Source organism: Oryctolagus cuniculus, chromosome 1 (assembly GCF_051225735.1).
Source record: "Oryctolagus cuniculus isolate XC-2025 breed Fujian yellow rabbit chromosome 1, ASM5122573v1, whole genome shotgun sequence".
In the NCBI taxonomy this organism is placed as follows: Eukaryota; Metazoa; Chordata; class Mammalia; order Lagomorpha; family Leporidae; genus Oryctolagus; species Oryctolagus cuniculus.
In genome coordinates this window covers 3777896-3804795 of record NC_142867.1, presented here as the reverse complement: position 1 = coordinate 3804795, position 26900 = coordinate 3777896, and the positions used below count along the sequence as shown (strand labels likewise).

Here is a 26900-nt window from a genome sequence, read left to right as displayed (position 1 = left end):
AGCACAGAGTTCCAGGGACAGCAGAGGGGCTCAGAGCTCACCCTAGTCCTACGTGCAGCTTGGGCAAAACAAAAACACTGGTTTTCTTTTTTTAAGATTTATTTATTTATTTGAAAGTCAGAGTTATACAGAGAGAGAAGGAGGGGCAGAGGGAGCGAGAGAGATCTTCCATCCACTGGTTCACTCTCCAATTGGCCACAATGGCCAGAGCTGTGCTGATCCAAAGCCAGGAGCCAGGAGCTTCTTCTGGGTCTCCCACGCCGGTACAGAAGCCCAAGGACATGACCCATCTTCCACTGCTTTCCCAGGCCACAGCAGAGAGCTGGATTGGAAGAGGAGCAGCTGGGACTTGAACTGGCACCCACATGGGATGCTGGCACTGCAGGCAGAGGCTTTACCCACTAGGCCACAGCGCCGGCCCCAACGCTGGTTTTCTAATCACAAGGGTGAGTAACAGGGGCTGCTGAGCTGTGGGGGGCAGAGTTCAAACGACCCCCAGGTTCTCACCGGTTGTCAGCTCTGGGCTGCAAGGACACGCATTCGAGCGGCACGGCCAGCACGTGCTTGCTAGACCTAAGAGCGGACCCGGAAGGGCGCTCTGCACTGAATTCTCGCTGTGGGGATGCTCCGGCCGCGGGCCACAGCCGAGCCACCACACCCGACCTGAAACGCAGCCCACCCCGTGGTCAAGGTCCAGCCCCGTGGGGCAGGAACACACGGGCCCCACTTCCTCCTCCGCAGGGCGGGGCCCACGGAAAGCACGCCCAGCGCCCACTTCAGGTGACAGCGGACGCCCCCCTCACGGATGTACCTGACACGGACCCCACAGAAACCCTGAGCTCCCGAGCCCAGCCCTCCCGCTGCCTCATCAGCCTTCCCTGCGGGGCCCAGGGGCAGGGCTGTGCCGGGCCCCCGTCTGTTCATGGCTGGATGACCGCTCGTGACTGCTGAGTGCGGGCAGGCCCGAGCTGCCTGCTTCGCGTCCACAAGACGCAGGACGCAGCCAGAGCCCACGTGAGCAGCCTCAGGCCCTGAGACACCGGCCCGCGGGGCTGGACCTTCCTTCATTCCCCATCAGCCACTGCTTTCTTCTTAAGAAAATGACTGACTGACTGACTGTCGGAGGAGCAGAGATCTCGCATCGGCTTCGGGGAGGCACCAGGCCCCCGCGCACATCCACCTGTGATCGCCAGGCCGGTCAGCATCAAGCCTCGAGCCCTGTACCCGCTGTCCCTTGGCGCTCTGGCGCTGCACCGGGGGCCAACGTGGCTCAGCCTGGTCACCGAGCTCAAACCCTCTAGATCAGCCTCCGTCCGGGGCCAGCGACTCCTCCCCACCCCCGCCCGCGGTCCCCTAGACCTCTAAGACAAACTCCTCCTGGGAGGACTGTCCCGCTGCCACCGCCAGGACTGGGACTCTGCTGCATGGCCAGCGCCTGGACCAGGGGGAAGACGTGGGGCTCCTGCTCTCGTTCAGCATGTCGACCGAGCGCCAACCCTGTGCCAGGCGCCGTCCCAGGAAAGCGGAAGTCCACGGCAATCAATGCAGAAGCCTAGCGACAGCACGCCGCCTGCCCCGACACCTCGCCCGTCTGGGTCTCTCAGGCTGTCCAAGTGCCCCAGCGCTACCTGGCCGTGGGACCCCGTAGGAGGATAACAAGACAGACAGATGAAGGCTGCGCCCAGGGAGGAGGCAGTTCCCGTCACACAGCGAACATCAACGGGCCTGCCTGCCTTCTCCCGCGAGCGTCTTCCTTCAATGGCTCCGACAGCTCGGCCCTGGCAGAGGGGCACAGAAATACTGCGCGCCTGGAGGCCGCGGGGCTGCACCTGCACCGCAGGGAGGTGACTCAGGGCGCGCAGCTCACGCGCAGGCAGACGCTCTCGTGGAGGGCTGGTGCCTGGAGGACGCGCCGCGTCCGCCCCGCACCCGTCACGGCCACACGCGGCTCTGCCACAGCACGGCCCAGCGCCCTGTGTCCACTGCTCCTGCTCCTTGGAAAGGAGAGGGGGCTTCCCTCCGACCAGGTGGGATGAGGAAGTGAACCACTGGCCACGGTGTGGCTGCCCTTCCCTGGCCCAGCCTCGTGGCCCGCATCTTGTCCTCTTGACCATGGTGTGGAGAGGCAGTGACCGTGAGCACCGTCGTATTGACCCGTCAGTGGCTTCTCCAGACAGCTCAGCGGCCATCACATCCCTGCCTGTCCCCCCTGCGGCTCGGGGAGCACGGGAAGCCCTTCCAGTGGCCCCAGCAGCGCCGGCCCGGAGGGCTCTGCTCTTTCTAGGCGTGGGGAGGTTGTGGCAAATGCTTCGCAGAGTGACCCACACTCAAAGTCGAGGGGAGCGACCCACCCCCGATGCCAGCCCGAGGCCTCCCCAGGGAAGTCACCCAGCGGCCCTTCCATGCAGGGCAGTTCATTCTAAGGCACTGCGTTTGGAGGACAAGCGAGCGAGGTCAAGGGCACTAGAGCCGCGGCCTGGGGGGGACACAACCTGGAACAGACCAGGCAGCAGCTCTGGTGACAACCGCCTGGCTCCAGAGCGCGGCGTGTCCGGTTCGTGCGTCCGTGTGTTAGCGTGAGCTCCCCCCTGCGACCTGAACACCCTTTCCTTTGACAAAAGCAGTGCCCGCTGCCTGGATGCCGTGGCGGGCTCGCGTCACCTCTGTGGTCGCCGTCCCCATGTCCAGTGTGCGTGCAGTGCCGGGACGCCACAGGCTGCCGCCTCCCTGCCCGGGCGCACGCCTGGGAGCAGGGCTGCAGCCACGCGGTGGCGCCTGCCGTCTAGGGAAACAAGCGACAGCTCCTCTCTGGAGGAGACGGGGTTTTCTAGGAGCACTGAGCCGTCCTGGACGGGGGCAGGGTCGAGACCTAAGTTTCGCTTGGCCGTACCACAGGGCCCGCGCTGCCTCCCCGCTCAGGGACTCGGCTACTTCCTGGAGTTGGACCTGAGCCCGAACAAGGCGATGATGTCCATCATTGCCTGCTTCACGTGCCTCCCAAAGCGGTGAGAATCCTGCGACAGAAAACGAGACTCGTGAAACGCGGGCCCCCAGCGTTTCAAGTCCTTGCACGTGGAATCTGACAAGGAGTTCAATTAAAAACGTCTTGTTGCCAACTCTTTAAGCTGTGGTTGGTACCTACTCATCAACTTAGACATTTTGGAGAAATACGGGAATGATAGAAACCGCAGTTTAAATTCTTTAATTATATTTAGAAGTTTAACTGAAAAGTGGAGTGTGGGGAGCAACTTGGACTAGACTAAGTTACTGGAATTAAGACTTATTCTATGCATCTGCTCTCCCACAATATGGCGCTGGGAGAGGAGGAAACAGCTTCTACGCAGCTGCCTCCAGTTCAACCAATAAACTACAGGACTTGCTCCTGATTGGAGGAGAGCAGCGTGCTCGGCGTGTGGGTAGCAGAGTTGGGATTGGTGGAAGAGGACTATAAAGGAGGAGAGAGACAACATGCACCAGGAACATCTAAGAGGAACATCCAGGTAACATCTGAGCAGCCCCCAAGAGAGCCGGCCTGCGGTGTGCCATTCCCCCGCGGAAGTGGGGAAAGTGGCAGGGGGAACTGCCCTTCCACGGAGGTGGAAGGACGGCAGCCAACCCGGGAAGGGCCGAGCAGACAAAAGAACAGTGCAGGGTCCTGTGTTGTTCCTCCACGAAGAGGGGGAGCGACAGTGGAGGACAGAGTTTTCATCTGTTGTTTGATTCCTTCAGACTCATGAGCTAGGACTTCACTCTGGTTCTCCTGTGTGTGGCAGGGACCCAAGTACTTGAGCCATCTCCTGCTGCCTCCCGGGAGTACATTAACAGGAAGCTGGACTAGGACAGCAGAGCCAGGACGTGGACCCAGCGGTGCAGCCTCCCAACAAGGTTGACCCATTGCACCGATGGCACCCTGCGCAAGACCACAGTGTGTGTCGAGTGGGGTGTTTGCATCTGAGGCTTCTCCCAAGGTCATAAATGCATCAAGTGAACCCTGAGCAAACGAGTGCCAGTTCTGTTGTCTGCAGTGACTTAGCATGCCTGGCAGGCGGAGCACAGTGTGCGAAGGAGACTACGAACCAGGACTGAACGTGCGAGTAGGAGCCCACAGCTGCACCCACCCAGGCCCCAGGATCCCGGTCCACAGCGCACGTCAACCTCCTGGTGTGTGCACACTATTCCTGGTCCACATTCCAAGTGTTGTAGATTTTGAAAGTTCCAATGCAGCCCACCATTAAGATTTAGAACCACTGCCTCCAGCAAACATCAATATGTTAAACCAAATAAGGTCTGTTTCATTAAGAGATGAAGAGAATTTTTAAACTCATGTATTGGTAAGGGAATAGACAACTGAATTAAAAATTTCTGTCAAATGAAAGATGTGCTCCTGTCGCTCCCCCTCTTCGTGGAGGAACGACACAGGACCCTGCACTGTTCTTTGGTCTGCTCGGCCCTCCCCGGGTTTGCTGCTGGTTCTTCCCGGGTTGGCTACCAACCCTTCCACCTCCGTGGAAGGGCAGTTCCCCCTGCCACTTTCCCCACTTCCGCGGGGGAGCGGCACACCGCCGGCCGGCTCTCTTGGGGGCTGCTCAGATGTTACCTGGATGTTCCTCTTAGATGTTCCTGGTGCATGTTGTCTCTCTCCTCCTTTATAGTCCTCTTCCACCAATCCCAACTCTGCTACCCACACGCCGAGCACGCTGCTCTCCTCCAATCAGGAGCAGGTCCTGCTGTTTATTGGTTGAACTGGAGGCAGCTGCGTAGAAGCTGTTTCCTCCTCTCCCAGCGCCATATTGTGGGAGAGCAGATGCATAGAATAAGTCTTAATTCCAGTAACTTAGTCTAGTCCGAGTTGCTCCCCACATGCTCCCTTATAAAGAAAAAGGAAAAGTAACCCTTCTTTAGAAAAAGGAACTTCTTCGCCTACTTACCGTCTCGGGGCTGGAGAACTTGGAGGAAATATGGAAACTGATGAGGTTCTCTCCCACGATAATGTACGACACACCATAGCCGTCGTCTGCAACCTACAGAACCATCAACGTTAAGTTATTGTTGGTAAACGACATGATGTGAAAAAGGGACTTCCTGATACTCTACACACAAGACTCCCATTGATGTCTGTACAGTCCGTATGGACGGCTGCGTCACGGTGCACCAACAGGTACGGGGCCCTTGGAGCCAAGGCCGGCCTGCAGTGGGACGACGGGTGTGGCTCGTCTGTGAACACTGACACCCAGGGCACTTACCGGTCCGAAGCCCCCTCCGCTGGACACGTACTCCGGGTTCTTGTTGAAGTCAAACAGCCCCACGTGTTGCAGAGGCGTCTGGCTTGTTGACAGCCTCCATGGTTCGGCCAACACCTGGTCAAGTGGGAAACAACGCTGAAGGACACTTTCACTAGGGAGGGCGAGAAAACGCCCAGCTGCTCCTGTGACTGCTGCAGACCCTCGCGGGCCTCACTGGCTGAGGGCAGAGCCCTGCAGAGGCTGTGAGGTGGGGAGGGCATTGGCCTTGGTGGGCTCAACACCAGCAAGCACCAGCTGAGACAGGGAAGGAGGCAGATAAGCCGTTCAGCAGGGCAGGGAGGCGGCTGCTGTTTTCAGGGATCGTCCAGGTCATTATGCAAATTAAATGCTGTAAACATACAATTAAGTAAATTATACTAAAAATAGCATGATAAACACCCAGAGCACACCACTTCTCATTTTCACTCTTCTGTACAAAGAGCTCGAGGTTAGAGGTATCTGTTGAATCAGGGGCTAAGCCTGCCGCAGACACCTCCAGGGACTGACGACAAGCGGCGCCCGCGCTGCAGACGCACGTCCCGCCCCGCAGCCCACACCCCCGTTTCCAGGCGCCAGGCGGCAGGCCTGCACTCGTGCTGAGCCCACCAGTGGACGAGGGAGCCGCCCCGGGAAGCGGCCTCACCTCCTTCAGGAACGGGGACTCGACCGCGAGGTACTTGGACACCACGTAGAGGCAGAAGAGGTGCCGGTCGATCCCGGCGCCGGTCATGGCGAGGCGGTACAGGTGCTGGTGCTTCTCAGACGCCAGCCTGAACAGGCGGAGCCTCTGTTCCACCTGCGCGGCAAAGGGGGCCCGCACGGTCAGCCAGGCCACGTGGCCGACGTTCCCGGGGAAGGGGGCAGGTGCTTGCTCGGCAGGGGTGCAGGCACCTGGGGCCTCCTGACGTCACACAGGGGGCGGCTGCCCCTGCCCAGACTGGCGCCTGCAATGGAGGGGGGGGGGGTCTCCACACAGAGGGGCAGGTCTCTGGGGAAGCACGCCAGGGCCGCTGTGTGCCTGCCGGCCCTGCGTCGGTTCATCCGACACACACGCGGTCACACAGCGGGTGGCAGAGCGCACGCTGCCCCGGCTCCCGGTCTGCACGTGGAGTTCTGTCCTCTCGCTCACGACCGCGTCACCCTGGGACGTGACCGCCCCTGCGGAGAGGTCTGGCCCAGGAGGCTCCTAGAGCTGGGCTTCCGGGCCTCTGAAATCGCCCTGAGTGGCTGCTCCAGGTTCTCCGGGCTCGGTGCTGGAATCGCACCAGGGTGCGCGGTGCCCTCAGGGGCGGTCTGTGGCCGCCTGCCCCGTGCCCACCTGCTCCTCAAGGCTGTCTTTGGAAAGCCACACCAGAGCCACCAGCCACGACACTGCTGACCTCTTCCAGAGGAACGGGGAGCCTCTCCTGACCAGAGTGCCCCACGGAAGAGACCCTGCCCGGGCTGGGGTCGGGGGCCCAGGCACGAGCGGACCTCTGCCACGTACTAGGGGCGTGGCCAGCAGTCCGCCGGCCTTACTCTGAGTCTGTTTCTTCCTGCATGAACAGGAGGCGATAACACGTCACAGGCTGGCGCTGGGATTTCAACAGGCAGCGTGCAGAAGCCCCTCGCCCGAGCCTGGCACCCACGGCCCCGCGGTGGCAACAGCCTGCCGAGGCCAGGAGGAAGGCTGCTGCGTGAGCCACTCTTCCTCACCCTCACGCCGACCGCTCCACTGCTCTGCTTCTTCTTCTTCTTTTTTTTTTTTTTTTTTTTATATATTATATTTATTTGTTTGAAAGGTAGCGTAATGGAGAGAGGAGGGAAAGAGGAGTGAGGGGAGAGACAGAGACAGAGAGAGAGAGAGCAAGATCTACCATCTGCTTATTCACTTCCCAAATGGCCACAAGAGCAGGCCCTGGGCCAGGAGCCAGGAACTCCGTCCGGGTCTCCCACATGGGTGCGGGGCCCAAGCACCTGGGCCGTCCTCCACTGCTTTCCCAGGTGCACTAGCAGGGAGCTGATTTGGAGTGGAGCAGCTGGGTTTGAACCAGGGCTCCTTCGGGATGCAGTGTTCACCTGCCATGCCACAATGCTGGCCCCCAGCGCCACTCTGCTATAGCATCTGCCTGCTGTCCCTCTGCCCACATGTTGTGTCTGATTCTATTGTAAAGACTTTCAGGAAACACAATCTGATTTCCAGAAGCATAGTATACAACACTGATCTCTCGTTTCTTAAAAATAGTTATTTAAAGACTGAGGGACAGAGGGAGTGAGAAGGACAGCAAAAGAAATCTTCCATCTGCTGCTTTACTCCCCAAATGCCTGCAAAAGCTGGAGTTTGGTCAGGCTGAAGCCAGGAGCCTGGAACTCCACACATGTCCCTTACTTAGGGATAAGGCACCCAAATACTCGGGCCATCATCCACTGCACCCCAGGCCTATCTGCAGGAAGCTAGATTGGGAGCGCAGCAGCTGAGCCTCGAACACTGATACGTGCGTCCCGTTAACAGCTTACCCGGCTGTGCAAGAATGCCTGCCTGTGCTACACTGACGTCTGTCCTGTCCCCCTGTGTTACACTGACGTCTGTCCTGTCCCCCTGTGTTACACTGATGTCTGTCCTGTCCCTGTGTTACACTGATCTCTGTCCTGTCCCCCTGTGTTACACTGACCTCTGTCCTGTCCCCCTGTGTTACACTGACCTCTGTCCTGTCCCCCTGTGTTACACTGACGTCTGTCCTGTCCCCCCTGTGTTACACTGATCTCTGTCCTGTCCCCCTGTGTTACACTGATCTCTGTCCTGTCCCCCTGTGTTACACTGATGTCTGTCCTGTCCCTCCTGTGTCACACTGACCTCTGTCCTGTCCCCCTGTGTTACACTGATCTCTGTCCTGTCCCTCCTGTGTTACACTGATGTCTGTCCTGTCCTCCTGTGTTACACTGATCTCTGTCCTGTCCCCCTGTGTTACACTGACGTCTGTCCTGTCCCCCTGTGTTACACTGATGTCTGTCCTGTCCCCCTGTGTTACACTGATGTCTGTCCTGTCCTCCTGTGTTACACTGATCTCTGTCCTGTCCCCCTGTGTTACACTGATCTCTGTCCTGTCCCTGTGTTACACTGACGTCTGTCCTGTCCCTCCTGTGTTACACTGATCTCTGTCCTGTCCTCCTGTGTTACACTGACCTCTGTCCTGCCCCTCCTGTGTTACACTGATCTCTGTCCTGTCCCCCCTGTGTTACACTGATCTCTGTCCTGTCCCCCTGTGTTACACTGATCTCTGTCCTGTCCCCCTGTGTTACACTGACGTCTGTCCTGTCCCCCTGTGTTACACTGACCTCTGTCCTGTCCCCCCTGTGTTACACTGATCTCTGTCCTGTCCCCCCTATGTTACACTGATGTCTGTCCTGTCCCCCTGTGTTACACTGACCTCTGTCCTGTCCCTCCTGTGTTACACTGATCTCTGTCCTGTCCTCCTGTGTTACACTGACATCTGTCCTGTCCCCCTGTGTTACACTGATGTCTGTCCTGTCCCCCTGTGTTACACTGATCTCTGTCCTGTCCCTCTTGTGTTACACTGATCTCTGTCCTGTCCCCCTGTGTTACACTGATCTCTGTCCTGTCCCCCTGTGTTACACTGATGTCTGTCCTGTCTCCCCTGTGTTACACTGATCTCTGTCTGTCCCCCTGTGTTACACTGATCTCTGTCCTGTCCCCCTGTGTTACACTGATCTCTGTCCTGTCCCCCCTGTGTTACACTGATCTCTGTCCTGTCCCCCCTATGTTACACTGACATCTGTCCTGTCCCTCCTGTGTTACACTGATCTCTGTCCTGTCCATGCTGTTCGCCTAAAGGGTGGAGGGAAGTTGATGCGGGGGGAGGAGAGGTCATGATGAAGGCACAGGGGCCGCACCGCTCCCCCACAGCCCTCAGGAGAGGCAGGGAGGCGCTGTGTGTTACCGTCTGGGTGGGGTCCACCATGGCCAGCACGAAGTTGCAGGACTCGGTGGTGCAGGAGCGCACGGTCTCCGTCCTCCCCTCCCGGAAGAGCCGGGTCATGGAGGCCTCGTAGGTGAGGCAGAACTTGCCCATGTCCTGGGGAAGGAAGAGGACGTCAGTACAGGGCCAGGCAGGCGGACAGGGCTGAGGCAGAGGGTGACTGGCTGGGCTGGTGAGGGCTTCATTGCATCTTTGTTTCAGTTGTGTCTGGACGCACACCTGCTTACGTGGCAGCAGGCAGGCACGGCATTGGCTTTTGAGTAGGCAGGGATCAGTCTCTGGGTGACCCAGGTTTCCCCTTCGGGTGCAGCGATACCATGACAGCTTCCTGGATCTGCCCCTCGTGCATCCCTCCTCGCTCAGCTATCCCTGGGCAAATCTCCTCACGGAAGGAGCACAGCGCACATGCAGATCCGCACGCAACAGTGGAAGTGGGCTGAGGACACAAAGCACTGACGAGTCCCCATCGTGTGTGCATGGTGGGGCGCCAACCCAGTGGAGGCAGCTGCTTCAGCCGGGGGGCGGGATTTGTGTGGGGCAGGAGGAGCAGCCACGGAGGGGCTGGCACCAGCAGACAGAAGGCCCCCAGAAAGCTCTGGTTCCTGAACACAGGAAAGGTCAGGAGCTCGGAGCAGGAAGCCCACACCACAGCAGGGGTGCGGGTTTAGGCAGAACCACAGGAAGCCCAGCGAACTGGCTGAGCTGGGTCTGAGTGGTGCCACCTGCAAAGCTTTGTACCAATACAGCTGGCACTTGGCCACCCTTGCAAAAAAGGATGTTGGAATGAGTGACTCTGATTTACATTTTTATCAGATCATATAAATGGATCAATCATTTTTAACAAATGCGGTGTTGCATAAATAACTGACCTTGGGGAATGGGGCCCCATTGTTTCTAGCCAGAGGCCAAAGAATAGGCACAAGCACCAGTATATTAAAACAAATGATCCTGAACTTTCAAAAGTAGCGTGAGCTCCTTGAGTGTAACTTAAATGCACGCCTTTGCAAAGTCACAGAAAGCTGTAAGGAGCACAGATCCATCACCATGGCGCCCCAGTTAACATCACATCCATCCTCTGTAGACACTGCACAGAATAGAGCAGGAGGCACAGCCTTTGCTGTAAAACGCAGGTAGTAAACATGACGGGCTTGAAAGGCCACACAGCCTCTGTGCCGCCTTCTCACTCTGCCGCGGCAGCTGGAAACAGCCACCGACAGTAAGTGAACACAGGAGTGTGGCTGTCCCACAGTGCTTTGCTGATGCCCAAGTAGACCACACAGTACTGGAGCTGTCCTCATCCGGGCCATGCTTCAGGCCTTCCACGCCCACTGGACAGCCAGCCTTGGGCGTGTGCGCGGGGCCGCCAGAGTGCTCGCTGCCCAGACCCGGCTCGTGGCCTCACCCTGTAGTGAGCGAGCTGGAGCACAAGCTGCACGAAGGCGTCCGGGCTTGTCCGGCACTTCTTGATCAGCCCTTTGCCGAAGCTGTCGAACGGGAAGGAGTGGAGGTCCACGTCGTGTGCCAGGAGCGCCGCGCTGCTCAAGGACGTCTCTATCACCTCTTGACACTGAGAGGAGAGACAGGCGTCACTCGGGGGAGGAAGGTTCACTGGGGCACACCCAGCAGGCAATGGCAGCTGGCTTCAGTAAGTTAGCAAGACGGTGCTGTCCCCCAGCCCAGGAGCTGTGGGGCGACCCCAGAAGTGGGGACTGATAAAACCCCACAGCTACTGCAAACAACCATGCATCCTGTCTTATGAAGCTTTTGTTGTGTACCGTGTAATCGAGGGATCCATTTTTAAAATAAAGAACCGCCACGTCACGAAGTGTCATTTAGTACTAAGAGAGAAATGCACTATGAAGCCATGAAAAGACACAGAGGAAATTCAAAGGGCGGTTAGCAAGTGAAGGAAGCCAATCTGGAAAAGCTGCATATGGTACGATGCCAACTCTGACAAGGGAAGAGCTAGGGAGACAGTGAAAGATGAGCAAATGGGCTCCGGAGGCAGCGAGGGAGGAGGGATGAGCAGGCGGCGCACAGAGGGTTTCCAGTGCAGGGAAACCATCCTGCATGCGGTCTAACAGTGAGCAAATGTCACTGCACATTTTTCAATTTATCTACAAACCCAGAGAATGGGTAATTCCAGGAGAAACTGTAATGTGCTCCATGGACTTGGTGATAGTGCCGTTCACACAGGTTCACTGTTGCAACGAATGTGCCTCTCTGGAGAGGCTCTGGTAGGGGAGGGGCACAGAGGGGTGGGAGAACGAGGCGTATGGGAAGTCTCTGTCCCTTGTGTTCAAGTTTACTGTGAATCTAAAACTGCTGTAAAACACAAAGTCTATTAACAGTTTTTAAAATAAACAGTAAGTGACTTGGTCAGTGACAAGGATCCAAAGCTAACATGGTCTGGCAGATGAACCTCTCTGTGGATCAGGACTGCAAGAGAGGCAGAATCAATCGGGTAAGACCACAGCACTGAAACAGGACTTCACTGAACCAAAGATTATTTCTTGGACCCCAGGAATTCCTCCTTGCATGAGATAGAACTGGGTAGTTGGGTTATTCCAACCCAAAAATCCTTCCCAGAAGGAATCCTAATGAGCAAGTTATGTTTGAGAATCCTTATGAAAAACAAAAATAAACTATTTTAAGTTTTTAAAATTATAAATTAGGGCTGGCATTGTGGTATAGCTGGCAAACCACTGCTTGCGACATAGGCATTCCATATCTGAGTGCTGACTGGAGTCCTGGCTTCTCCACTTTTTTTTTAAAGTTTTTATTATTTATTTATTTGAGAGACAGAGTTATAGACAGAGAGAGGGAGAGAGGGAGAGAAAGGTCTTTCATCCACTGGTTCACTCAGCCACAACAGCAGGAGCTGGGCCGATTTGAAGCCAAGAGCCAGGAGCTTCCTCCGGGTCTTCCCACGTGGGTGCAGGGGCCCAAGGACTGGGCCATTTTCTGCTGCTTTCCCAGGCCACAGCAGAGAGCTGCATGGGAAGGGGAGCAGCTGAGAGTTGAAATGGCGCCCATTCGGAATGCTGGCACTGCAGGCGGCAGCTTTACCTGCTACGCTACAGCACTGGCTCCTTGGCCAAAAGTTTTACATGGAAGTAAAAAACATTGACTAAAGTTTCCAAGGCAGCATGAGCCATGGCAGTTGCACGGTCCTAGTAAAATTCCCTGGGCAAACGTTTTCGGTTCCTGCGACTGACTTCAGCTGAGCTGTGATATTCAGGGACACATTCGGAATACCAGGTTCTAAGAGTTCCTGCCCTAGTCATCGCCACGGCTCCATGCCCTGGACTCACCTCCTCCGGGATGTCCCACTGCAGCCTGGTGGGGTACGCAATGCCGGGGTTGGTGTCCCCCTTGCAGTGTCCGTCCTCCGTGTAGCCCAGCTGGAAGCAGTCGGTGGCCACGATTTTCTGTCAGGAGTACAGGTCGCCATGGTTAGGCCCTGTGACCACTACCGCAGACAGCGCTGCGTCAGTCCGTGTCTACTCCAGAGGGAGACACCGTGTAGAGTTCACCATCACGGCTCACTCACTGCGCGCTTACAGAACACACGGCACTTCTGTCCTCTGCAGACCCTGACGAGGTGGGACTCAGCTCCACTCCGGAGGAGAGAGATGACACGGGAGGGGTCAGCACCTGGCTGAAGACCACACGGCTCGCGAGGCGCACAGCCAGGATGCACACTCAAAGTGTCAGCCGCAAACTCACAACAGGAAGCCCCGGGGCCCGGCTCCAGGCCAGGGCCTCCCTGGTGCTGCCACGCCCTTGACTTTCCTGTGTCACCTGTGTGGTACTAACTGCCACGCCCACGTGAGGACAGCAGACAATGGTCACAGAGATGCAGGCCCAGACAGAGCAGGGGCTCTCCTCCACTGGCGGAAACCTAAGCCGACTCCTAGGACAGGGCTCCCGGGGCACCTGAGCAGCGCCAGTGACATCCAAGCACGAGTGACAGAACAGACAAGGATGTTGCCCTTCCCCAGTGACGTGAAATGAAGAGAGGTTCCCACAGAGACCGACACAGAAGTTCACAGCAGCAGCATGCAGACCACCTCAGTGCCTGCCAGCTGATGCAGATAAGCTACGGTGTGTCCACACGACGCAGTGCCGTTCAGCACAGAAAGGAACGAAGCACTAGTGTGTCTTACAGCACGCACCTGGGAAACAGTTTGCTAAGGAAAAGAGAGACTGAGCCGCCCACTGGCGGGGTTTCCAGTGAAGGTGGCAGAGGCAGTGACGAGCTCATTGTAGAGGTACCCGGGAGCCGGGAAGCAGACAGCAAGGCTGGGCCAAGGCAGTCTCGGGATTATCTTCTCAGGACCCCCCTCCTTACACCGGGAGTGGATTCACTTCCTACCCTCTTAGCGGCATTAAATCACTTCAGGGTTAAAACATCCGCCTGAGTTTGAGGTCAAATCATATTCAAACCACAGCAGAGAGGATGACAGGAACTTGGAGGGATTTACATAACTGCTATTTTTAAAAATTAAGATTATGTTTAGGTAAAAGGGATGCTGCCTTTTCATAAACCAAGATTTTCATACTCCTGTTTCTATTTAACCTAAAACTTAGTAAGCAGGACAAACTTGAAGGGATAGATCACTTCTGAATGAACTGTTTCAGTTTTCCCTCTGAGTCACAGTCTGACAATTGACTGCTATTTCATTATTTTGTTCCATAACAGGATGGCATTAGAGGTGCTGTTACTTAGGGAAGCCAAGTTAGAAGAAACAAAGAATGCTTTAAATTTAGTGCTTTGTACATAGTACCAGTGCATGTTAAAGATGTGAATTATGCAACTAGACAAATATTACAAAATTAAATTTAGTTTGGGGGAGCCAGGGCTGGCACTGTGGTGTAGTGGGCCAAGCCTCTGCCTTTGGAACCAGCATCCCATATGGGCACTGGTTCAAGTCCCAGCTGCTCCTCTTCCAATCCAGCTCTCTGCTATGGCCTGGGAAGGCAGTAGAAGATGACCCAAGCCCTTGGGCCCCTGCACCCACGTGGGAGACCCAGAAGAAGCTCCCGGCTCCTGGCTTCAGGTCAGTGCAGCTCCGGCCGTTGTGGCCATCTGGGGAGTGAACCCGCGGATGGAGAGTTACAGTCTGTCTGTAACCTTACCTCTCAGATAAATAAATAAAAATATAATCCTTTAAAAACACTTCATATGGGGTTTGGATTTTGCAAAGCAGTTTCCACATTCAAGTTACAACTCAGACACTCACCTCCCAGAAGTGGATGACAATAGGCCCATCTGCCCAGGAGTGCTCTGCATTGATGCCTATCTTGCCGTTTTTGAAGATGATAAATGTGAATGACTTGTCAAACCACCTACGAAACAAACATGTTAATGGAACCGAAATGGCAAAATAACCAAGAACTCCACGGGAGCTCCATTCTGGATGGGCTGAGCTGACGGCGTCACCGCCGCCCTCTAAAGCTGGCAGTGCCGCTGAACCTCTGTGGGAGTGTGGATGGCAGGCTAAGTACTCCCTGCTTCCCTGCCTCAGACACACGAGGGCTGGTCCGTCCTGAGCCAGGGAGCAGGACAGGGCACACCGTCCTCAGCAGACCCCGTCGGGCCCTGCAGGGGGCAGCCCTCCCTTGGCAGATGAGGAAGAGGGGGCTGCAGGAGAGCAGCAGCCTCACCGCAGGCGCAGGGCCGGCAAGCAGAGCCAGAGCCGACGCCCAGGCCAGGTGCACACCCAGCCCCACACACCACCCGCTCCCCCGGGGCCAGGGGACCAGCGGCACCAGGACCCGCTAGCATCCCCACTCAGAGGGTCACTCGCACTCGCAGGGAGGGTCTCCAGCTGGGTGTGACGGTTTTGGCGGAGGAAGAAAAGGCTAAGGACTACTTGGAGGCCGGCGTTGTCCTCAGCACGCAGACACCGAGGGTGGCGTCACCCACGCACGGCCTTGCTCCCAGGCCACCGTCCAGCCGAAGGTCAGGGCCTCACCTGTCGAAACACCTGCCGTGCAGGAGAGACTTGGCGTAGCTGTCCATGGAGGTCTCTGGGTCTTCCTTTCTGTACCCTTGCTCGGTGTCATCTAACGTCACGAAGAACGCCGCTCTCTCGATGGCATCCAGAGACTGCTTGTTCTTCCCACGTCCAAAATAGGCCTTGCGGCACCTGGCCCAGGGCACTCTGCAGAGAGGATTAAATGCAGGTCACCCGGCCGGCCCTGCGGCTACGCGGTGACAGCTGCCTGCAGGTGACGTCTGGACGGCACAGCGCAGCCGCTACACATTTCCAGCCATTCCCTGCAGGCGAACGTCTTATCCGTGACTTTCTTATCTGACACTGTCTCACGGCTGCTCCAAGAGGCCTCCTGTTCTGCTGCTCCCGACAGAGCCCAGAGCGTGGCCGTGCTTCTTGTTCAGTCAGTGCTGAATGAAGGGACGGCCAGCACGCAGACTGCACTGAGGGTGCACCTGCCGGGGAGCGGCAGAGCCAGGGCCCAGTGGGCGCCCCTCACCCCCCAGCCCCGCCAAGCCCACAGCTGCACGGGAAGCATCCCGAGTGGGCGCCGGCAGAAGTCACAGCAAACGGGAGAGCGCTTCGCCGGTGCCGGGTGACCCCGCAGTCTTCCCAACGCTGCCACGCCCATCGTTCCGATCAGGGAACTGAAGTCACAGCTATTCTGTGGGGAGGAGGCATCCAGGCCAGGCCCCCCAGGCCCCTTTCCTGACGCCCCCGCACCCCCCGCCCGGCTCCTCTCAGGACCTAACAGTGATCACGCTGCGGGAGCCCAGGAGCGCTTGGCCCTGAACGCCGCCGCCCTGCAGACATGGGGCAGGGTCTGCAGACTCTTCCAGTGGTCACAACCAGGTCACCACTGGCATCCGGGTACAGGCTAGGAACACGGCTCACCACCTGCCCCACCCAGCCACAATTATGTGGCCCCATTGTATACAGCGCCCAGGGCAAGAAAGGCCGCGGGGCTCGCAGGGCCACATCCTCGCGTCATCAGAACCTCTGTGACTCTCGTTCAGAGGCAAGGACACCGACCCTCACACAGGGGCCTCGGCTGGCGGTTCTGGCTCCTATCAAATTGACCCACCACCTGCGCAAAGCCTGACTCTGCTCTTCGCTGTGAGGTCACTGCCTGCACGTATCAGCCGGTCACACACAGAGACGGCCAAAGCACCCCCTGCATCCCGGCTGTTCTTGCGACCCCCCAGGCCTGGGGCGGGACCTGCTGCCACAGAACCAGGCACCGCACGCACGGGTACCCGTCCTGCTCGGGTGTTCCCGCAGGTCCTGACGGGGCCGGACCCCGGGGAAGGGAGGGCTGGGGGCCCCCGGGCACCTGTCGGCTGCGGTGAGGGCCGCCAGCTTCTCCTCCCCGGCCTGGGGCTCCGAGGGGTCGTCCAGGATCCGCTGCATCTGCTGCTCCATCTCGCGGGGCCGCAGCAGCCTCCCGTCGTGGTACAGCCAGACCTTGAAGTAGCGCCCCCTGTGGTACACGACGATGTGCCTGCTGTCCTGGATGTGCTGCAGGGTGTCTGGGGCACGGGGGTGGGGGGGAGACACAGTCCAGGGTCATGGCCACGGCGGCACCCCGGGCTGTGAACGGCCGCGAGTCCTGACCCCGCGTTACCCTCGGTGTAATGCGCCCACGCCCGAGCCTCCTTCAAGCACCGAGCACACAGCGGTCGAGCACTTCGCCATCTCACAGGTCTGGCTCCTCCCCTCAGCCTGGCCGCTCAGTGGGTGCAGGATCTGGGCAGCCACTCAACCCTGACTAAGCCTCCATTTTCCCATCAATTTTTTTTTTAATTTTTATTTATTTGAAAGACAAAGTTACAGAGAGAGGTAGAGACAGAGAGGTCTTCCATCCACTGGTTTATTCTCCAGATGACCGTAAAGGCTGGAGCTGCACGGATCCGAAGCCAGGAGCCAGGAGCTTCTGGGTCTCCCACGCGGGTGCAGGGGCCCAAGCACTTGGGCCATCTTCTACTGCTTTCCCAGGCCGTAGCAGAGAGCTGGATTGGAAGTGGAGCAGCTGGGACTAGAACTGACGCCCATATGGGATGCTGGCACTTCATGCCAGGGTTTTAACCTGCTGTGCCACAGTGCTGGCTCCAATTTTCCCATCTATAAAATGGTGTGGTTGTACTAGAATTAAAACAATTTCCAGGGGCAGGCTTCCTGGTGTAGTGGGTAAAGCCGCCACCTGCAGTGCTAGCAACCCCTATGGCCGCCGGTTCGAGTCTGGGCTGCTGTACTTCTGACCCAGCTCTCTGTTATGGCCTGGGAAAGCAGCAGAGGATGGCCCAAGTCCTTGGGTCCCTGCACCCACATGGGAAGACCCGGAGGAGGCTCCTGGCTCCTGGCTTCGGATCAGCGCAGCTCCGGCCATTGTGGCCAACTGGAGAATGAACCAGTGGACGGAAGACCTCTCTCTGTGTCTCTGCCTCTCCTTCTCTCTCTGTGTAACTCTGACTTTCAAATAAGTAGATAAATCTTTAAAAAAAAAAAAACAATATCCATAAATCTCATAGATAGTAAGCATTCAAATGGGGCAGTTAGTTCTTACTGATTCATTACCACTGGAAAGCTTAGAAGATATTCTCTGAAAGGGAAATGGAGAACAGCTCAAAAGAACAAAGGTTGTTGGGTAAAAATTACTAAAACAGACAGAAACTTCAGGCAGCTTCAACACGGCATGAAGAAATAAATATATTTCACAAATATGCATCCAACGTCTTCTCAAGTGCCATTCAGTGTAGGGCACGCAGTGACGGCCTAACAAGACAGCGGCTCACGGGGAAGGCAGGAGAAGCTGGACAGCACATGGCAATGGGACCAGCCTCGCCCAGGGATGAGAGAGGACCCACTGCCACCCCGCAGGAAGTGGCCTTTAAGAAGGACCCAGCTACAGAAGGCCCAAACACATCAGCATCCATCTTCAAAACGTCTACCAAAGTAGAGACAGAGGACTTACTTATGCTGCTAAGGGGTTTCTACAGAAAGTTGGAGCAAACATGCATTTGAAACCTTCGATTTAAATCAGAACCAAAACAAGAAATTCACACCATCACACCACGACCACTTACAGGGAACCTTTTACCTGAGATCCTGGGTGGGGCAGTAAGACAGGGAAAAACAAACCAAGGGTAAGGATCTGGAAGGGAACTACTGAAGTGTTTAAATGAGCAAGAACGCAGCTGGACAGAGTCATCTGTCGAGGTCGGCTGCACTCTCACAGCCCAGTACGGGCTAACCCGCTCCCTGAAATGGAGAGGTGAGGGCCTAGCCTCCAGTATTTCAGAAGTGACCTTATGTAGACACTGGCCCTTCAGCAAGGCCAGAAAGGCGGGTTAATGTCACCCAACCGTGTCCTTATACAAAGGGACGAGGACTCAGAGACACAGAGGTCGGCCACGTGCGGACACGGAGAGACGGCCATCTGCAGAGTCGAGGAGAGAAGCCTCAGGAGGAAGCGACCTGCTAAGACAGCCTCCAGAGAGTCGGCGTCTGCTGTGGAAGCTGTCCAGTCTGTGGTATTCCTTACGGCGGCCACAGAAAGCAAATACACTCAGTAGCCAACAACTTGAAAAGAACAACAGAACAACAAGGCAGCTGAGCATAACTCTAACAGGCGGCGAGTGAGATCTTTACAGAGAACAGTGCGACTGTTAGGGAAAAAAGATGCCCCAGCCCCCAACTCAAATGAAAGCATACATCTGGCTGGGACTGTTTTCCCCACTGAGGCCTCTGCAGGAATTCTTCATACCCTCTTCTCAGAGCACCACCCACTTCCCTCCAACCTGACAGCTTCCCGCCTGGACGACACACAGCTTTCCCCTGGCTGGCTCATGGACACAGAGGCAGGCCACTGTCACCAGGCCCAGAAAACACAAGTGTGGTGGAATGAGAAGGCCATGCCAAGGTGGCCACTGGCAAGTGCACGTCAGTTACTCAGGAATGGCTTTGAAACCCACCTGGCAATGGAGCCTGCCTGGCAACAGGCTGTGATTGGATGGCTTTGGAAACTGCCTGGCAACAGGCTGTGATTGGTTGGGGCATAGACCGCCCCTTGACCAGATTGGCTGGTCTTGGCTATATAAGATGTTGTACCAACTGAAATAAACGAGTCTTCGGGCTGCTCCCCTCAAGCCTGCTTTCACCCGACTCCTGGGGTCTGTGTGGTGACTGCGAGCCTCTTGCCCCCACCACGCTGCTCCTCTCAGAAACGAATCCACTGCAACGTTGTTGAGAAATCAACTGCAACACACAAGTGTCCTCATATAGTGGCTGCTACTTCTTGAAACACAGCTCTTTGGGGCTGTTACATCTTTTCTTTTCTTTTTAAAAAAGATTTATTTATCCATTTGAAAGCCAGAGTCACAGACAGAGGAGAGGCAGAGAGAGAGAGAGAGAGAGAGAGAGAGAGAGAGAGAGAGAGATACCTTCCATCAACTGTCTGTAATGGCCAGGGCTGGGCCAGTTCATTCCCCAAAAGGCCACAATGGCCAGGGCCAGGCCAGGCCAAAGACAGGAGCCAGGAGCTTCATCCAGGTCCCCAGTGTGGTTGCAGAGGCCCAAGTGCTTGGGTTACCCTCCAGTGTTTTACCTGGTGCACCGGCAGGGAGCCGGATTGGAAGTGGAGCAGCCAGGACTTGAACTGGCATCCGAATGGTATGCCAGAGTTACAGGTGGTATGGCTTAGCCTGCTACACCACAATGCCGGCCCCCTGGGGGCTGTTTCTTCCTGGGGCATAGCCCTTCACAGCTCTTCCTGTGAGGCAAAACTGTGTGTGTCCTCTCCCCAGCCCCTCCAGAGCTGCTGCTGCTTAAGGCACAGCACTTCCTCCATAAAGTAAAACTTGGCCGATAAATTATTGCTAAACCAGTCTTGCTTGCCCATGTACCTTGGCTCACAGAATATCTGTCAATAACATGTTATTAAAATAATCCAAGGGGCTGGTGCTGTGCCGCAGCAGGTAAAGCTGCCGCCTGCGGTGCCAACATCCCATATGGGCACCAGTTCGAGTCCCAGCTGCTCCTCTTCATGTCCAGCTCTCTGCTATGGCCTGGGAAAGCAGTGGAAGATGGCCCAAGTCCTTGGGCCCCTGCACCTGTGTGGGAACCTGGAAGAAGCTCCTGGCTCCTGGCTTCAGATTGGCCCAGCTCCAGCTGTCAAGGCCATCTGGGGCGTGAACCAGCAGATGGAAGATCTCTCTCTCTCGATCTCTCTCTCTCTCTCTCTCTCTCCTTCTCTCTTTCTCCCCCCTCTCTGTAACTATGCCTTTCAAATATATAAATAATTATATAAAAATATGAAATAATCCAAATGAGGACCAGCACTACGGCGTAGTGGGTAAAGCTGCTGCCTGTAATGCTGGTATCCCATATAGGCACAGAGTCCCGGCTGCTCCACTTCCCATCCAGCTCCCTGCTAATGTGCCTGGGAAAGCAGTGGAGGATGGCCCAAGTGCTTGGGCCCCTGCACCCACGTGGGAGACCTGGAGGAAGCTCCTGGCCCCTGGCTTCAGCCCAGCCCAGCCCCAGCTGTTGCAGCCATCTGGGGAGTGAACCAGTAGATAGAAGATCTTCCTGCCTCTGCTATAATTCTGCCTTTCAAATAAATAAGTACATTTTAAACAAATATGTTGCAATGATGACAGTTTTCCTATTTATGAATTTCAAAGCAATTCCAAAAAGCTAGTTTCATGGAATTGAAGTTAATCTTAAACTGCATGTGGAAGAGAAAAAAGGCCAAGACAGTCTTGAAGAAGCAAGGATTTGCTTTAGCAAACACCAAGATTTCTGGGCAACTTTAACAGATGGGACAAAATGGCCTCAGGAAAAAATAAAAATCTTAGACTAGAAAAGAGCACAGTGCCCAGGCCCCGTGCACAGAGCTGGGGAGGGCGGCTGGTCACTCTGCCCGGGGCTGGGACAGTGCACGGTGAGGCCCCTGACCACTGCCACACAAGACGCTGGCCAGGGCCCACAGTGTGGAAGGCCTGGACTATAACACTGCGTTTAGAAAGCTGGATCAGTTCAGAGCCTTTTACAAGCCTCACAAGCTGTTACACGAGCGAAAGCCCTCTCGGGAATCCAGAAGACAAAGGAATATTCTAAGCAGTCCTAGAAAAGCGCTCTAAAGGACACATTTCAATTGAAGACAAATGAAGATCTGGAATCAGGTCCATTGCCGCAGCCCAATAAAGAAAACATGACTGAAGGAACGTCTGGCAGCCCCACCACTCAGGAGAGGCGGGCGAGGCCCTCACCCCTGCGGCCCTCCTCCATCCCAGTTCTGAGCGTGAGAGCTCCCTGGCGCGGAGCCCCGAGGAAGCCTCACTCACCGGCCTCCTCTCCCGGGATGCGGGAGGTGTTAAACATGCGCTTCCACTGAGCGGAGCAGAGGGGGACGGTGGCTCCCAGCAGAATCTGCGATAAAAAGACGTTTTAAACCAGCGAACAAACATAAAAATCCTACATGGTGAAAGAAAGAATGAATTAACCCACACACATTAAAGTGCTGCACTTGTTTCTCCTCACGCTGCGTGGTCTGACTTAATCTTTTCCAGTCGCCCCAGGGTGGATCCCGAGGGGTGGCTGGGCCGGGCCAGGGTATGGCTTCCTGCCCGTTTACTTCCTCCTGAGTCACACGGCCTCACTGGGCATGTATAAAGTGACACTGAGGGCGCAGGGTATTCCAGGAGGAAACGCCTGTCCCTCTGAGTTGCTCGTTAGCATACCCCTCTCCTTCAGAGACAAACAAGGGTTTCCGGGAAGGACAGGGCAGAATGGAAGCACAACAGGTGTACGTCCATTAGCACTCACTACGATCAGTCTCCACCTCATCACGCCACGGGACAGGAACAAACAAAACCAAGCCCGACCGCGCCCACCCTGTGCGGACATTCACGTGAGGCTGTGAACCGGCCCAGGAATCTGGAGCCCAGGAAAGCAGAGGGCAGCGGGGCCGGGCGGGGGGCCGGGAAGGGGCGAGGGGACCCCTGGGCGAGGGACAGCCTCACGGGCCTGAGCATGGTGGTGGTTTCGGGGTGGATAGATAGATACGTCAGAAGGTATTAAACTGTAAACTGTACATCTTCTGTGGGCAATATGTAAATTATACCTCAATGAAGCTGACTTATAGAACTGTTTTAAAAGGTGTTCGCTTACTGGTTTGATCTTCTCCTGGTCCAGTTCACGTCTGTAGAGCAGGATGGCGTGGATGGTGTTGCCAGCTCTTGCTGCCTGAATGTGACTTGGTGTGAGGTACAGCAGATCCTGAAAGTACAGGGCAGCAGAGAAAATGCCGCGAGGAGACACAGCCTCATCCAACTGCACTAGCGCGTCACCACACTGCTGCAGTTTCTGCGGCTGTATCTGGTAACATGTGCTGTGACACAAAGTGGACGAGGACGGAACTCTATAACAGGGGAGTCTAACCCACAAAACTGTTCCACAAGAACACAGTCCCCATGTATTCCTGGGCTAGTAAAGATGACAGTAGACAGGGGCCGGCGCTGTGGCGCAGTGGGTTAACACTCTGGCCTGAAGCACCAGCATCCCATATGGGCACCGGTTCAAGACCTGGCTGCTCTACTTCCAATCCAGCTCTCTGCTGTGGCCTGGGAAAGCAGTAGAAGATGGCCCAAGTGCTTGGGTCCCTGTACTCACATGGGAGACCTGGAGAAAGCTCCTGGCGTTGGATCAGCACAGCTCCAGCCGTTGTGGACAGTTGGGGAGTAAACTATCAGATGGAAGACCTTTCTCTCTGCCTCTCCTCTCTCTCTGTATAACTCTGACTTTCAAGGAAATAAATAAATCTTTTAAAAAAATGACAGTATTTTCCCCAAATGACCTTGTATAAATGTACAGAAAGAAAAGCATAACTATAAGCCAGGTGATGATTAGCTAATTAGGAAGTTTCTGAATATTAAGTGACCAAAAATACAACAGTCTTTTATCCACAGCTGTGCCAGCACTGTCTAAATTTGGAGACACAGTTCTAAACATCTCCATTTTCCACAACTGGAAGAGAAGATGGAAAAACGCATATTTGGGAAAAGCCCATGTGCATGGCGAGTGCCTGGCGAGGGAGGGAAGGGCCTCTCTCTGTGGGTCTGTGGCTGCACACACGCGTCCCCGGGGGGAAGGGCCTCGGTTGCGGCTCTCGGCCGGCGCAGGGAATCAGTCCCGAGCCCCAGCTGACTGTCTCCCAGGCTGCAACTGTTTTACGTGGAAAAAGGACCTTGACAAGGAGGAGCCTGAAATGGAGTAAGACTGCAAGAAAAAGCAGCTGATGCTACTGAGGACACAGGGAGGTGGAGAGAAGAGAGCAGATGGCCAGGATCGGACTGGCCAGTCACCACACAGGGCCACGGACGCTTCCTAACCGCCCTGTTCAGATGACAAAGAAAGGCCGAGACCCAGGGCAGCGACCACGCACGACCCTCGCGTCTGAGCCCGTACGTGAGGGGCCGAGCGCACAGGGCACATTTGTGGCTGGCCCACGTGCCCTTGCTCCAGGGGCTGGGGCCTCGTTCGGCTGCGGAGCACTGAGTCACGGCACTAAGTCAGGAAACAGCAGGGCAGGGGTGCAGCCGGCTAGCAGCTCCCATTGGCCACAGAGCTGTCTCTGCCATCCAGACTTCTCTGCACCAGCTCTGCACCCGTGAGCACCCAGGGAGCACGGAAGGACGACCCGCGGTCCTCTGGGGAGCCTGGGCCCTCACAGGGCTGTGCGGGCTTGGGCAGCAGAGGCAGGGCCAAGAGGAACAGGGGTCCCCGCTCCCCAGAGCTTTCCCACGGTCGCCACGCCCCACACGGTCCCCATCAGACGCACGCGGCTGGAGGACTCACCATCGAAAAGTAGTTGCTGTTCACCATCAGCGGCCCGCGTCCGCGCAGGTAGACGTATTCCTCCCACCAGTCCGTCACCTAGTGGGGCAGACGAGAGCCACAGGGGCACCGTGAGTGCTATGGGGCAGACGTTCGGCACCTAACAGGGCCAGTGCAGAAGATGGCTGCCCTGACGAGGGAGACTGTGGGCAGCGGGAAAGGAAGGGGAATTTGTTTTAACTAGAGACATAGCTATAAGGTTATTATAGATGGTTACAACAAAAAGGACCATATTTTAAAAAAATGATTTATTTATTTGAAAAGCTGAGTGACAGAGAGAGAGAGAGAGAGAGAGAGATCCATCTTCCATCTGCTGGTTCACTCCCCAAACGGCTGCTATGGCCAAGTCAGGGCCAGGCCGAAGCCAGGAGACAAGAACTCTATCCTCATCTCCCACATGGGTTGTAGGGGCCAAGTACTTGGGCCACTGCCTGCTGTCTTCCCAGGCATGTTAGCAGGGAGCTGGATCAGAAGCAGAGCAGCTGGACTCGAACTGATACTCAGATATGGATGCCAGCATCATAAGCAGCTGTTTAACCTGCTGCGCCGAAATGCTGGCCCTGTACACATTTTATTTAAAAATTTTCACAATTTATCTTATTTATTTGAAAGGCAAAGTGTGTGTGTGTGTGTGTGTGTGTGTGTATGAGAGAGAGAGAGAGACAGAGATCTTCCGTCTGCTGGTTCATTCCCCAAATAGCCAGAGGCCAGGGACCAGGAGCTTCATCACGTGGCTCGTCTTCAATTGCTTTCCCAGGCGCACTGGCAGGGAGCTGGATCAGAAGTGGAGCAGCCAGGATTCGAACTGGTGCCTTCATCGGATGCCAGCATTGCAGGTGTGGCTTACTGCTGTGCCGTAGCACCAGCCGCTGAACCAATGCCAGGGCTGGCGCTGCAGCACAGCAGGTAAAGCCACCACCTGCAATGCGGGTGCAATCCAGCTCTCTGCTGTGGCCTGAGAAAGCTGTGGGAAATGGCCCAAGTCCTCGGGCCCCTGCACTGATGAGGGACACCTGGATGAAGCTCCTGGCTCCTGGCTTCACATCAGTGCAGCTCTGGCCGTTGCAACCATCTGGGGAGTGCACCAAGCAAGTGGAAGACCTCTCTCTCTCTCTCTGCCTCTGCCTCTGCCTCTCTGTAACTCTGCTTTTCAAATAAATTAAATAAATCTTCAAAAAAATGCCATCCACTCTGCTCCACAGACGGGCTCTCCACTGCCCACTTCCCAGCGCCCTGAGAAAGCACCGTCTCACTCGACTTCTGTGGTTGGAGCCACGGCACTGGCCCGGAGGGCAGCACGGTCAGCTTCCCTCCCCAGCACGGACGGCCCGACCTCGCCCTGCCCACAGCCAGCTCTTCCTCACCGCGCCACCTGCCGCTGTCCTGGGAACCTTGGGAGCTCTGTGTTGGACACACAGGCGTCCAGAACCGTGTGTGGGGAGGGGGCTAAGTGTGCGGCAAGTCACTCTGGACAAACTCAGCACACCCGCGTCACCAGCACCCGACCACAAACAGAGCAGGGCCAGCCCGAGGCCTCGCACGCTCCCTCGGGCACTGCCCCCAACCGGGATGCCCACGTCCAGCGCCGCCTGCTGGCTTCACGGGGACGCACGGAACACGCTCTCTCCTCAGGACCCAGCCCCCTGCTCTTCCCTCTCTGAAGGTGGAAGCTCAGCCAGGTCCCGGCCCCGCCCGCACCAGCTAACTCGTCTCCCAGGAGCTGACGCTGATGAGAGCCTGAGCCGAATCCAGCTCCACAGAGGCCACGGGCACCGCCCCCGCCCATACGACTGACCGCACCACGTCCCTGACCGGCGAGCCCAGAAACCATTCCCTGACACAAAGGAAGCAGCCAGAGGAAGGAGCAGGGGCGGGGCGGCACGTTCACGACTGGACGGAGGGAAGCCGCAGTCTACAAGGCTCTGGAGCAAGATGCAGAGGACCCCCCCCCACACACACACACACCCTCAGCACGTGCCTGGCGCAGGACCCCTGTGCTGGGTACAGCTGTCACCACGCCGCACCTCACTCCCGAGCACGAGCGCCCTGCGTGGGCAGCACCGTCCCCTCTCCCGCTCGTGGGTCCTCACGGGCCCAGCCCAATCTGTCACCTCAGCCGTTACCCTGGCCTCCAAGTAGCACTTTCGTCCCGAGAGGTGCCATCAAGAAGAGCCGTCGCAGACTCGTACTCACGTAATTTGTAGCCCACCAGGACTTGAGCTTCAGATACCACTGCAGCTTTGGCCCCAGATTGACAGCAAAGTCTTGGGCCAGCGCCGTCATCCTTTTAAAGTCCTGTTCCTTCATAAGCGGCCGCACGGACTCCAGGTACTGAGGTTGAGGGAAACACCACGTCAAAACATGTTGATCAAAGCCTACAGCTTTCTGTCCTGTGCCGTAGAAGAAATTCTAACACAGTCGTAAGATTTGACAACCTTCTCCATGTCGGTTTTGACAGTGTTTGGACAAGTTAACTCACCCCAGAGCTAAATGACGCTGTAGCTAATGCTAATTAAATCCTCACACTTCTTCATCGTTTAGGGGCTTTAAAAGCGCTCTGGATCCTGCGTCAATCAGAAAGTCACCACAGTACAGTCTCCAGTATCCATTCACAAAGATAATGTAAGAGTGTCTCTGTTCTAATACTTGGCACTTAAAAAGTGTTTTCACCTAAGCTAGGCGACCTGAGATGGTGATACATCCAGGATGGGACAGGGCAGTGCCGGGAGCTGGTGCTGGGTCAG

The 26900-nt window shown here is 56.2% G+C and overlaps 1 protein-coding gene across 6 annotated transcripts in view; it reads right to left on the bottom strand.

Moving 5' to 3' along the window:
• Positions 1–81: 81 nt before the first annotated feature.
• The window catches only part of LOC100350716 (carnitine O-palmitoyltransferase 1, liver isoform), a 48746-nt gene continuing 21927 nt past the window's right edge, over positions 82–26900 (bottom strand). For 3 of the 6 annotated variants that reach the window (XM_089312129.1, XM_089312237.1, XM_089312270.1), the window contains exons 6-19: positions 26350–26487; positions 24118–24195; positions 22432–22539; positions 21606–21690; positions 16595–16790; positions 15241–15429; positions 14506–14611; positions 12574–12690; positions 10662–10826; positions 9221–9355; positions 5926–6078; positions 5244–5357; positions 4929–5021; positions 82–322 (exon numbers count right to left, since the gene is read on the bottom strand). In XM_089312129.1, the coding sequence (XP_089168255.1) occupies positions 107–322; positions 4929–5021; positions 5244–5357; positions 5926–6078; positions 9221–9355; positions 10662–10826; positions 12574–12690; positions 14506–14611; positions 15241–15429; positions 16595–16790; positions 21606–21690; positions 22432–22539; positions 24118–24195; positions 26350–26487 (1893 nt within the window). In that variant the 3' untranslated portion in view covers positions 82–106. Of the gene's footprint in view, positions 323–2890; positions 3015–4928; positions 5022–5243; positions 5358–5925; positions 6079–9220; positions 9356–10661; positions 10827–12573; positions 12691–14505; positions 14612–15240; positions 15430–16594; positions 16791–21605; positions 21691–22431; positions 22540–24117; positions 24196–26349; positions 26488–26900 lie in introns of all 6 variants that reach the window. The other 3 variants (XM_051827867.3, XM_051827874.3, XM_089312167.1) reach the window with 2 other exon arrangements.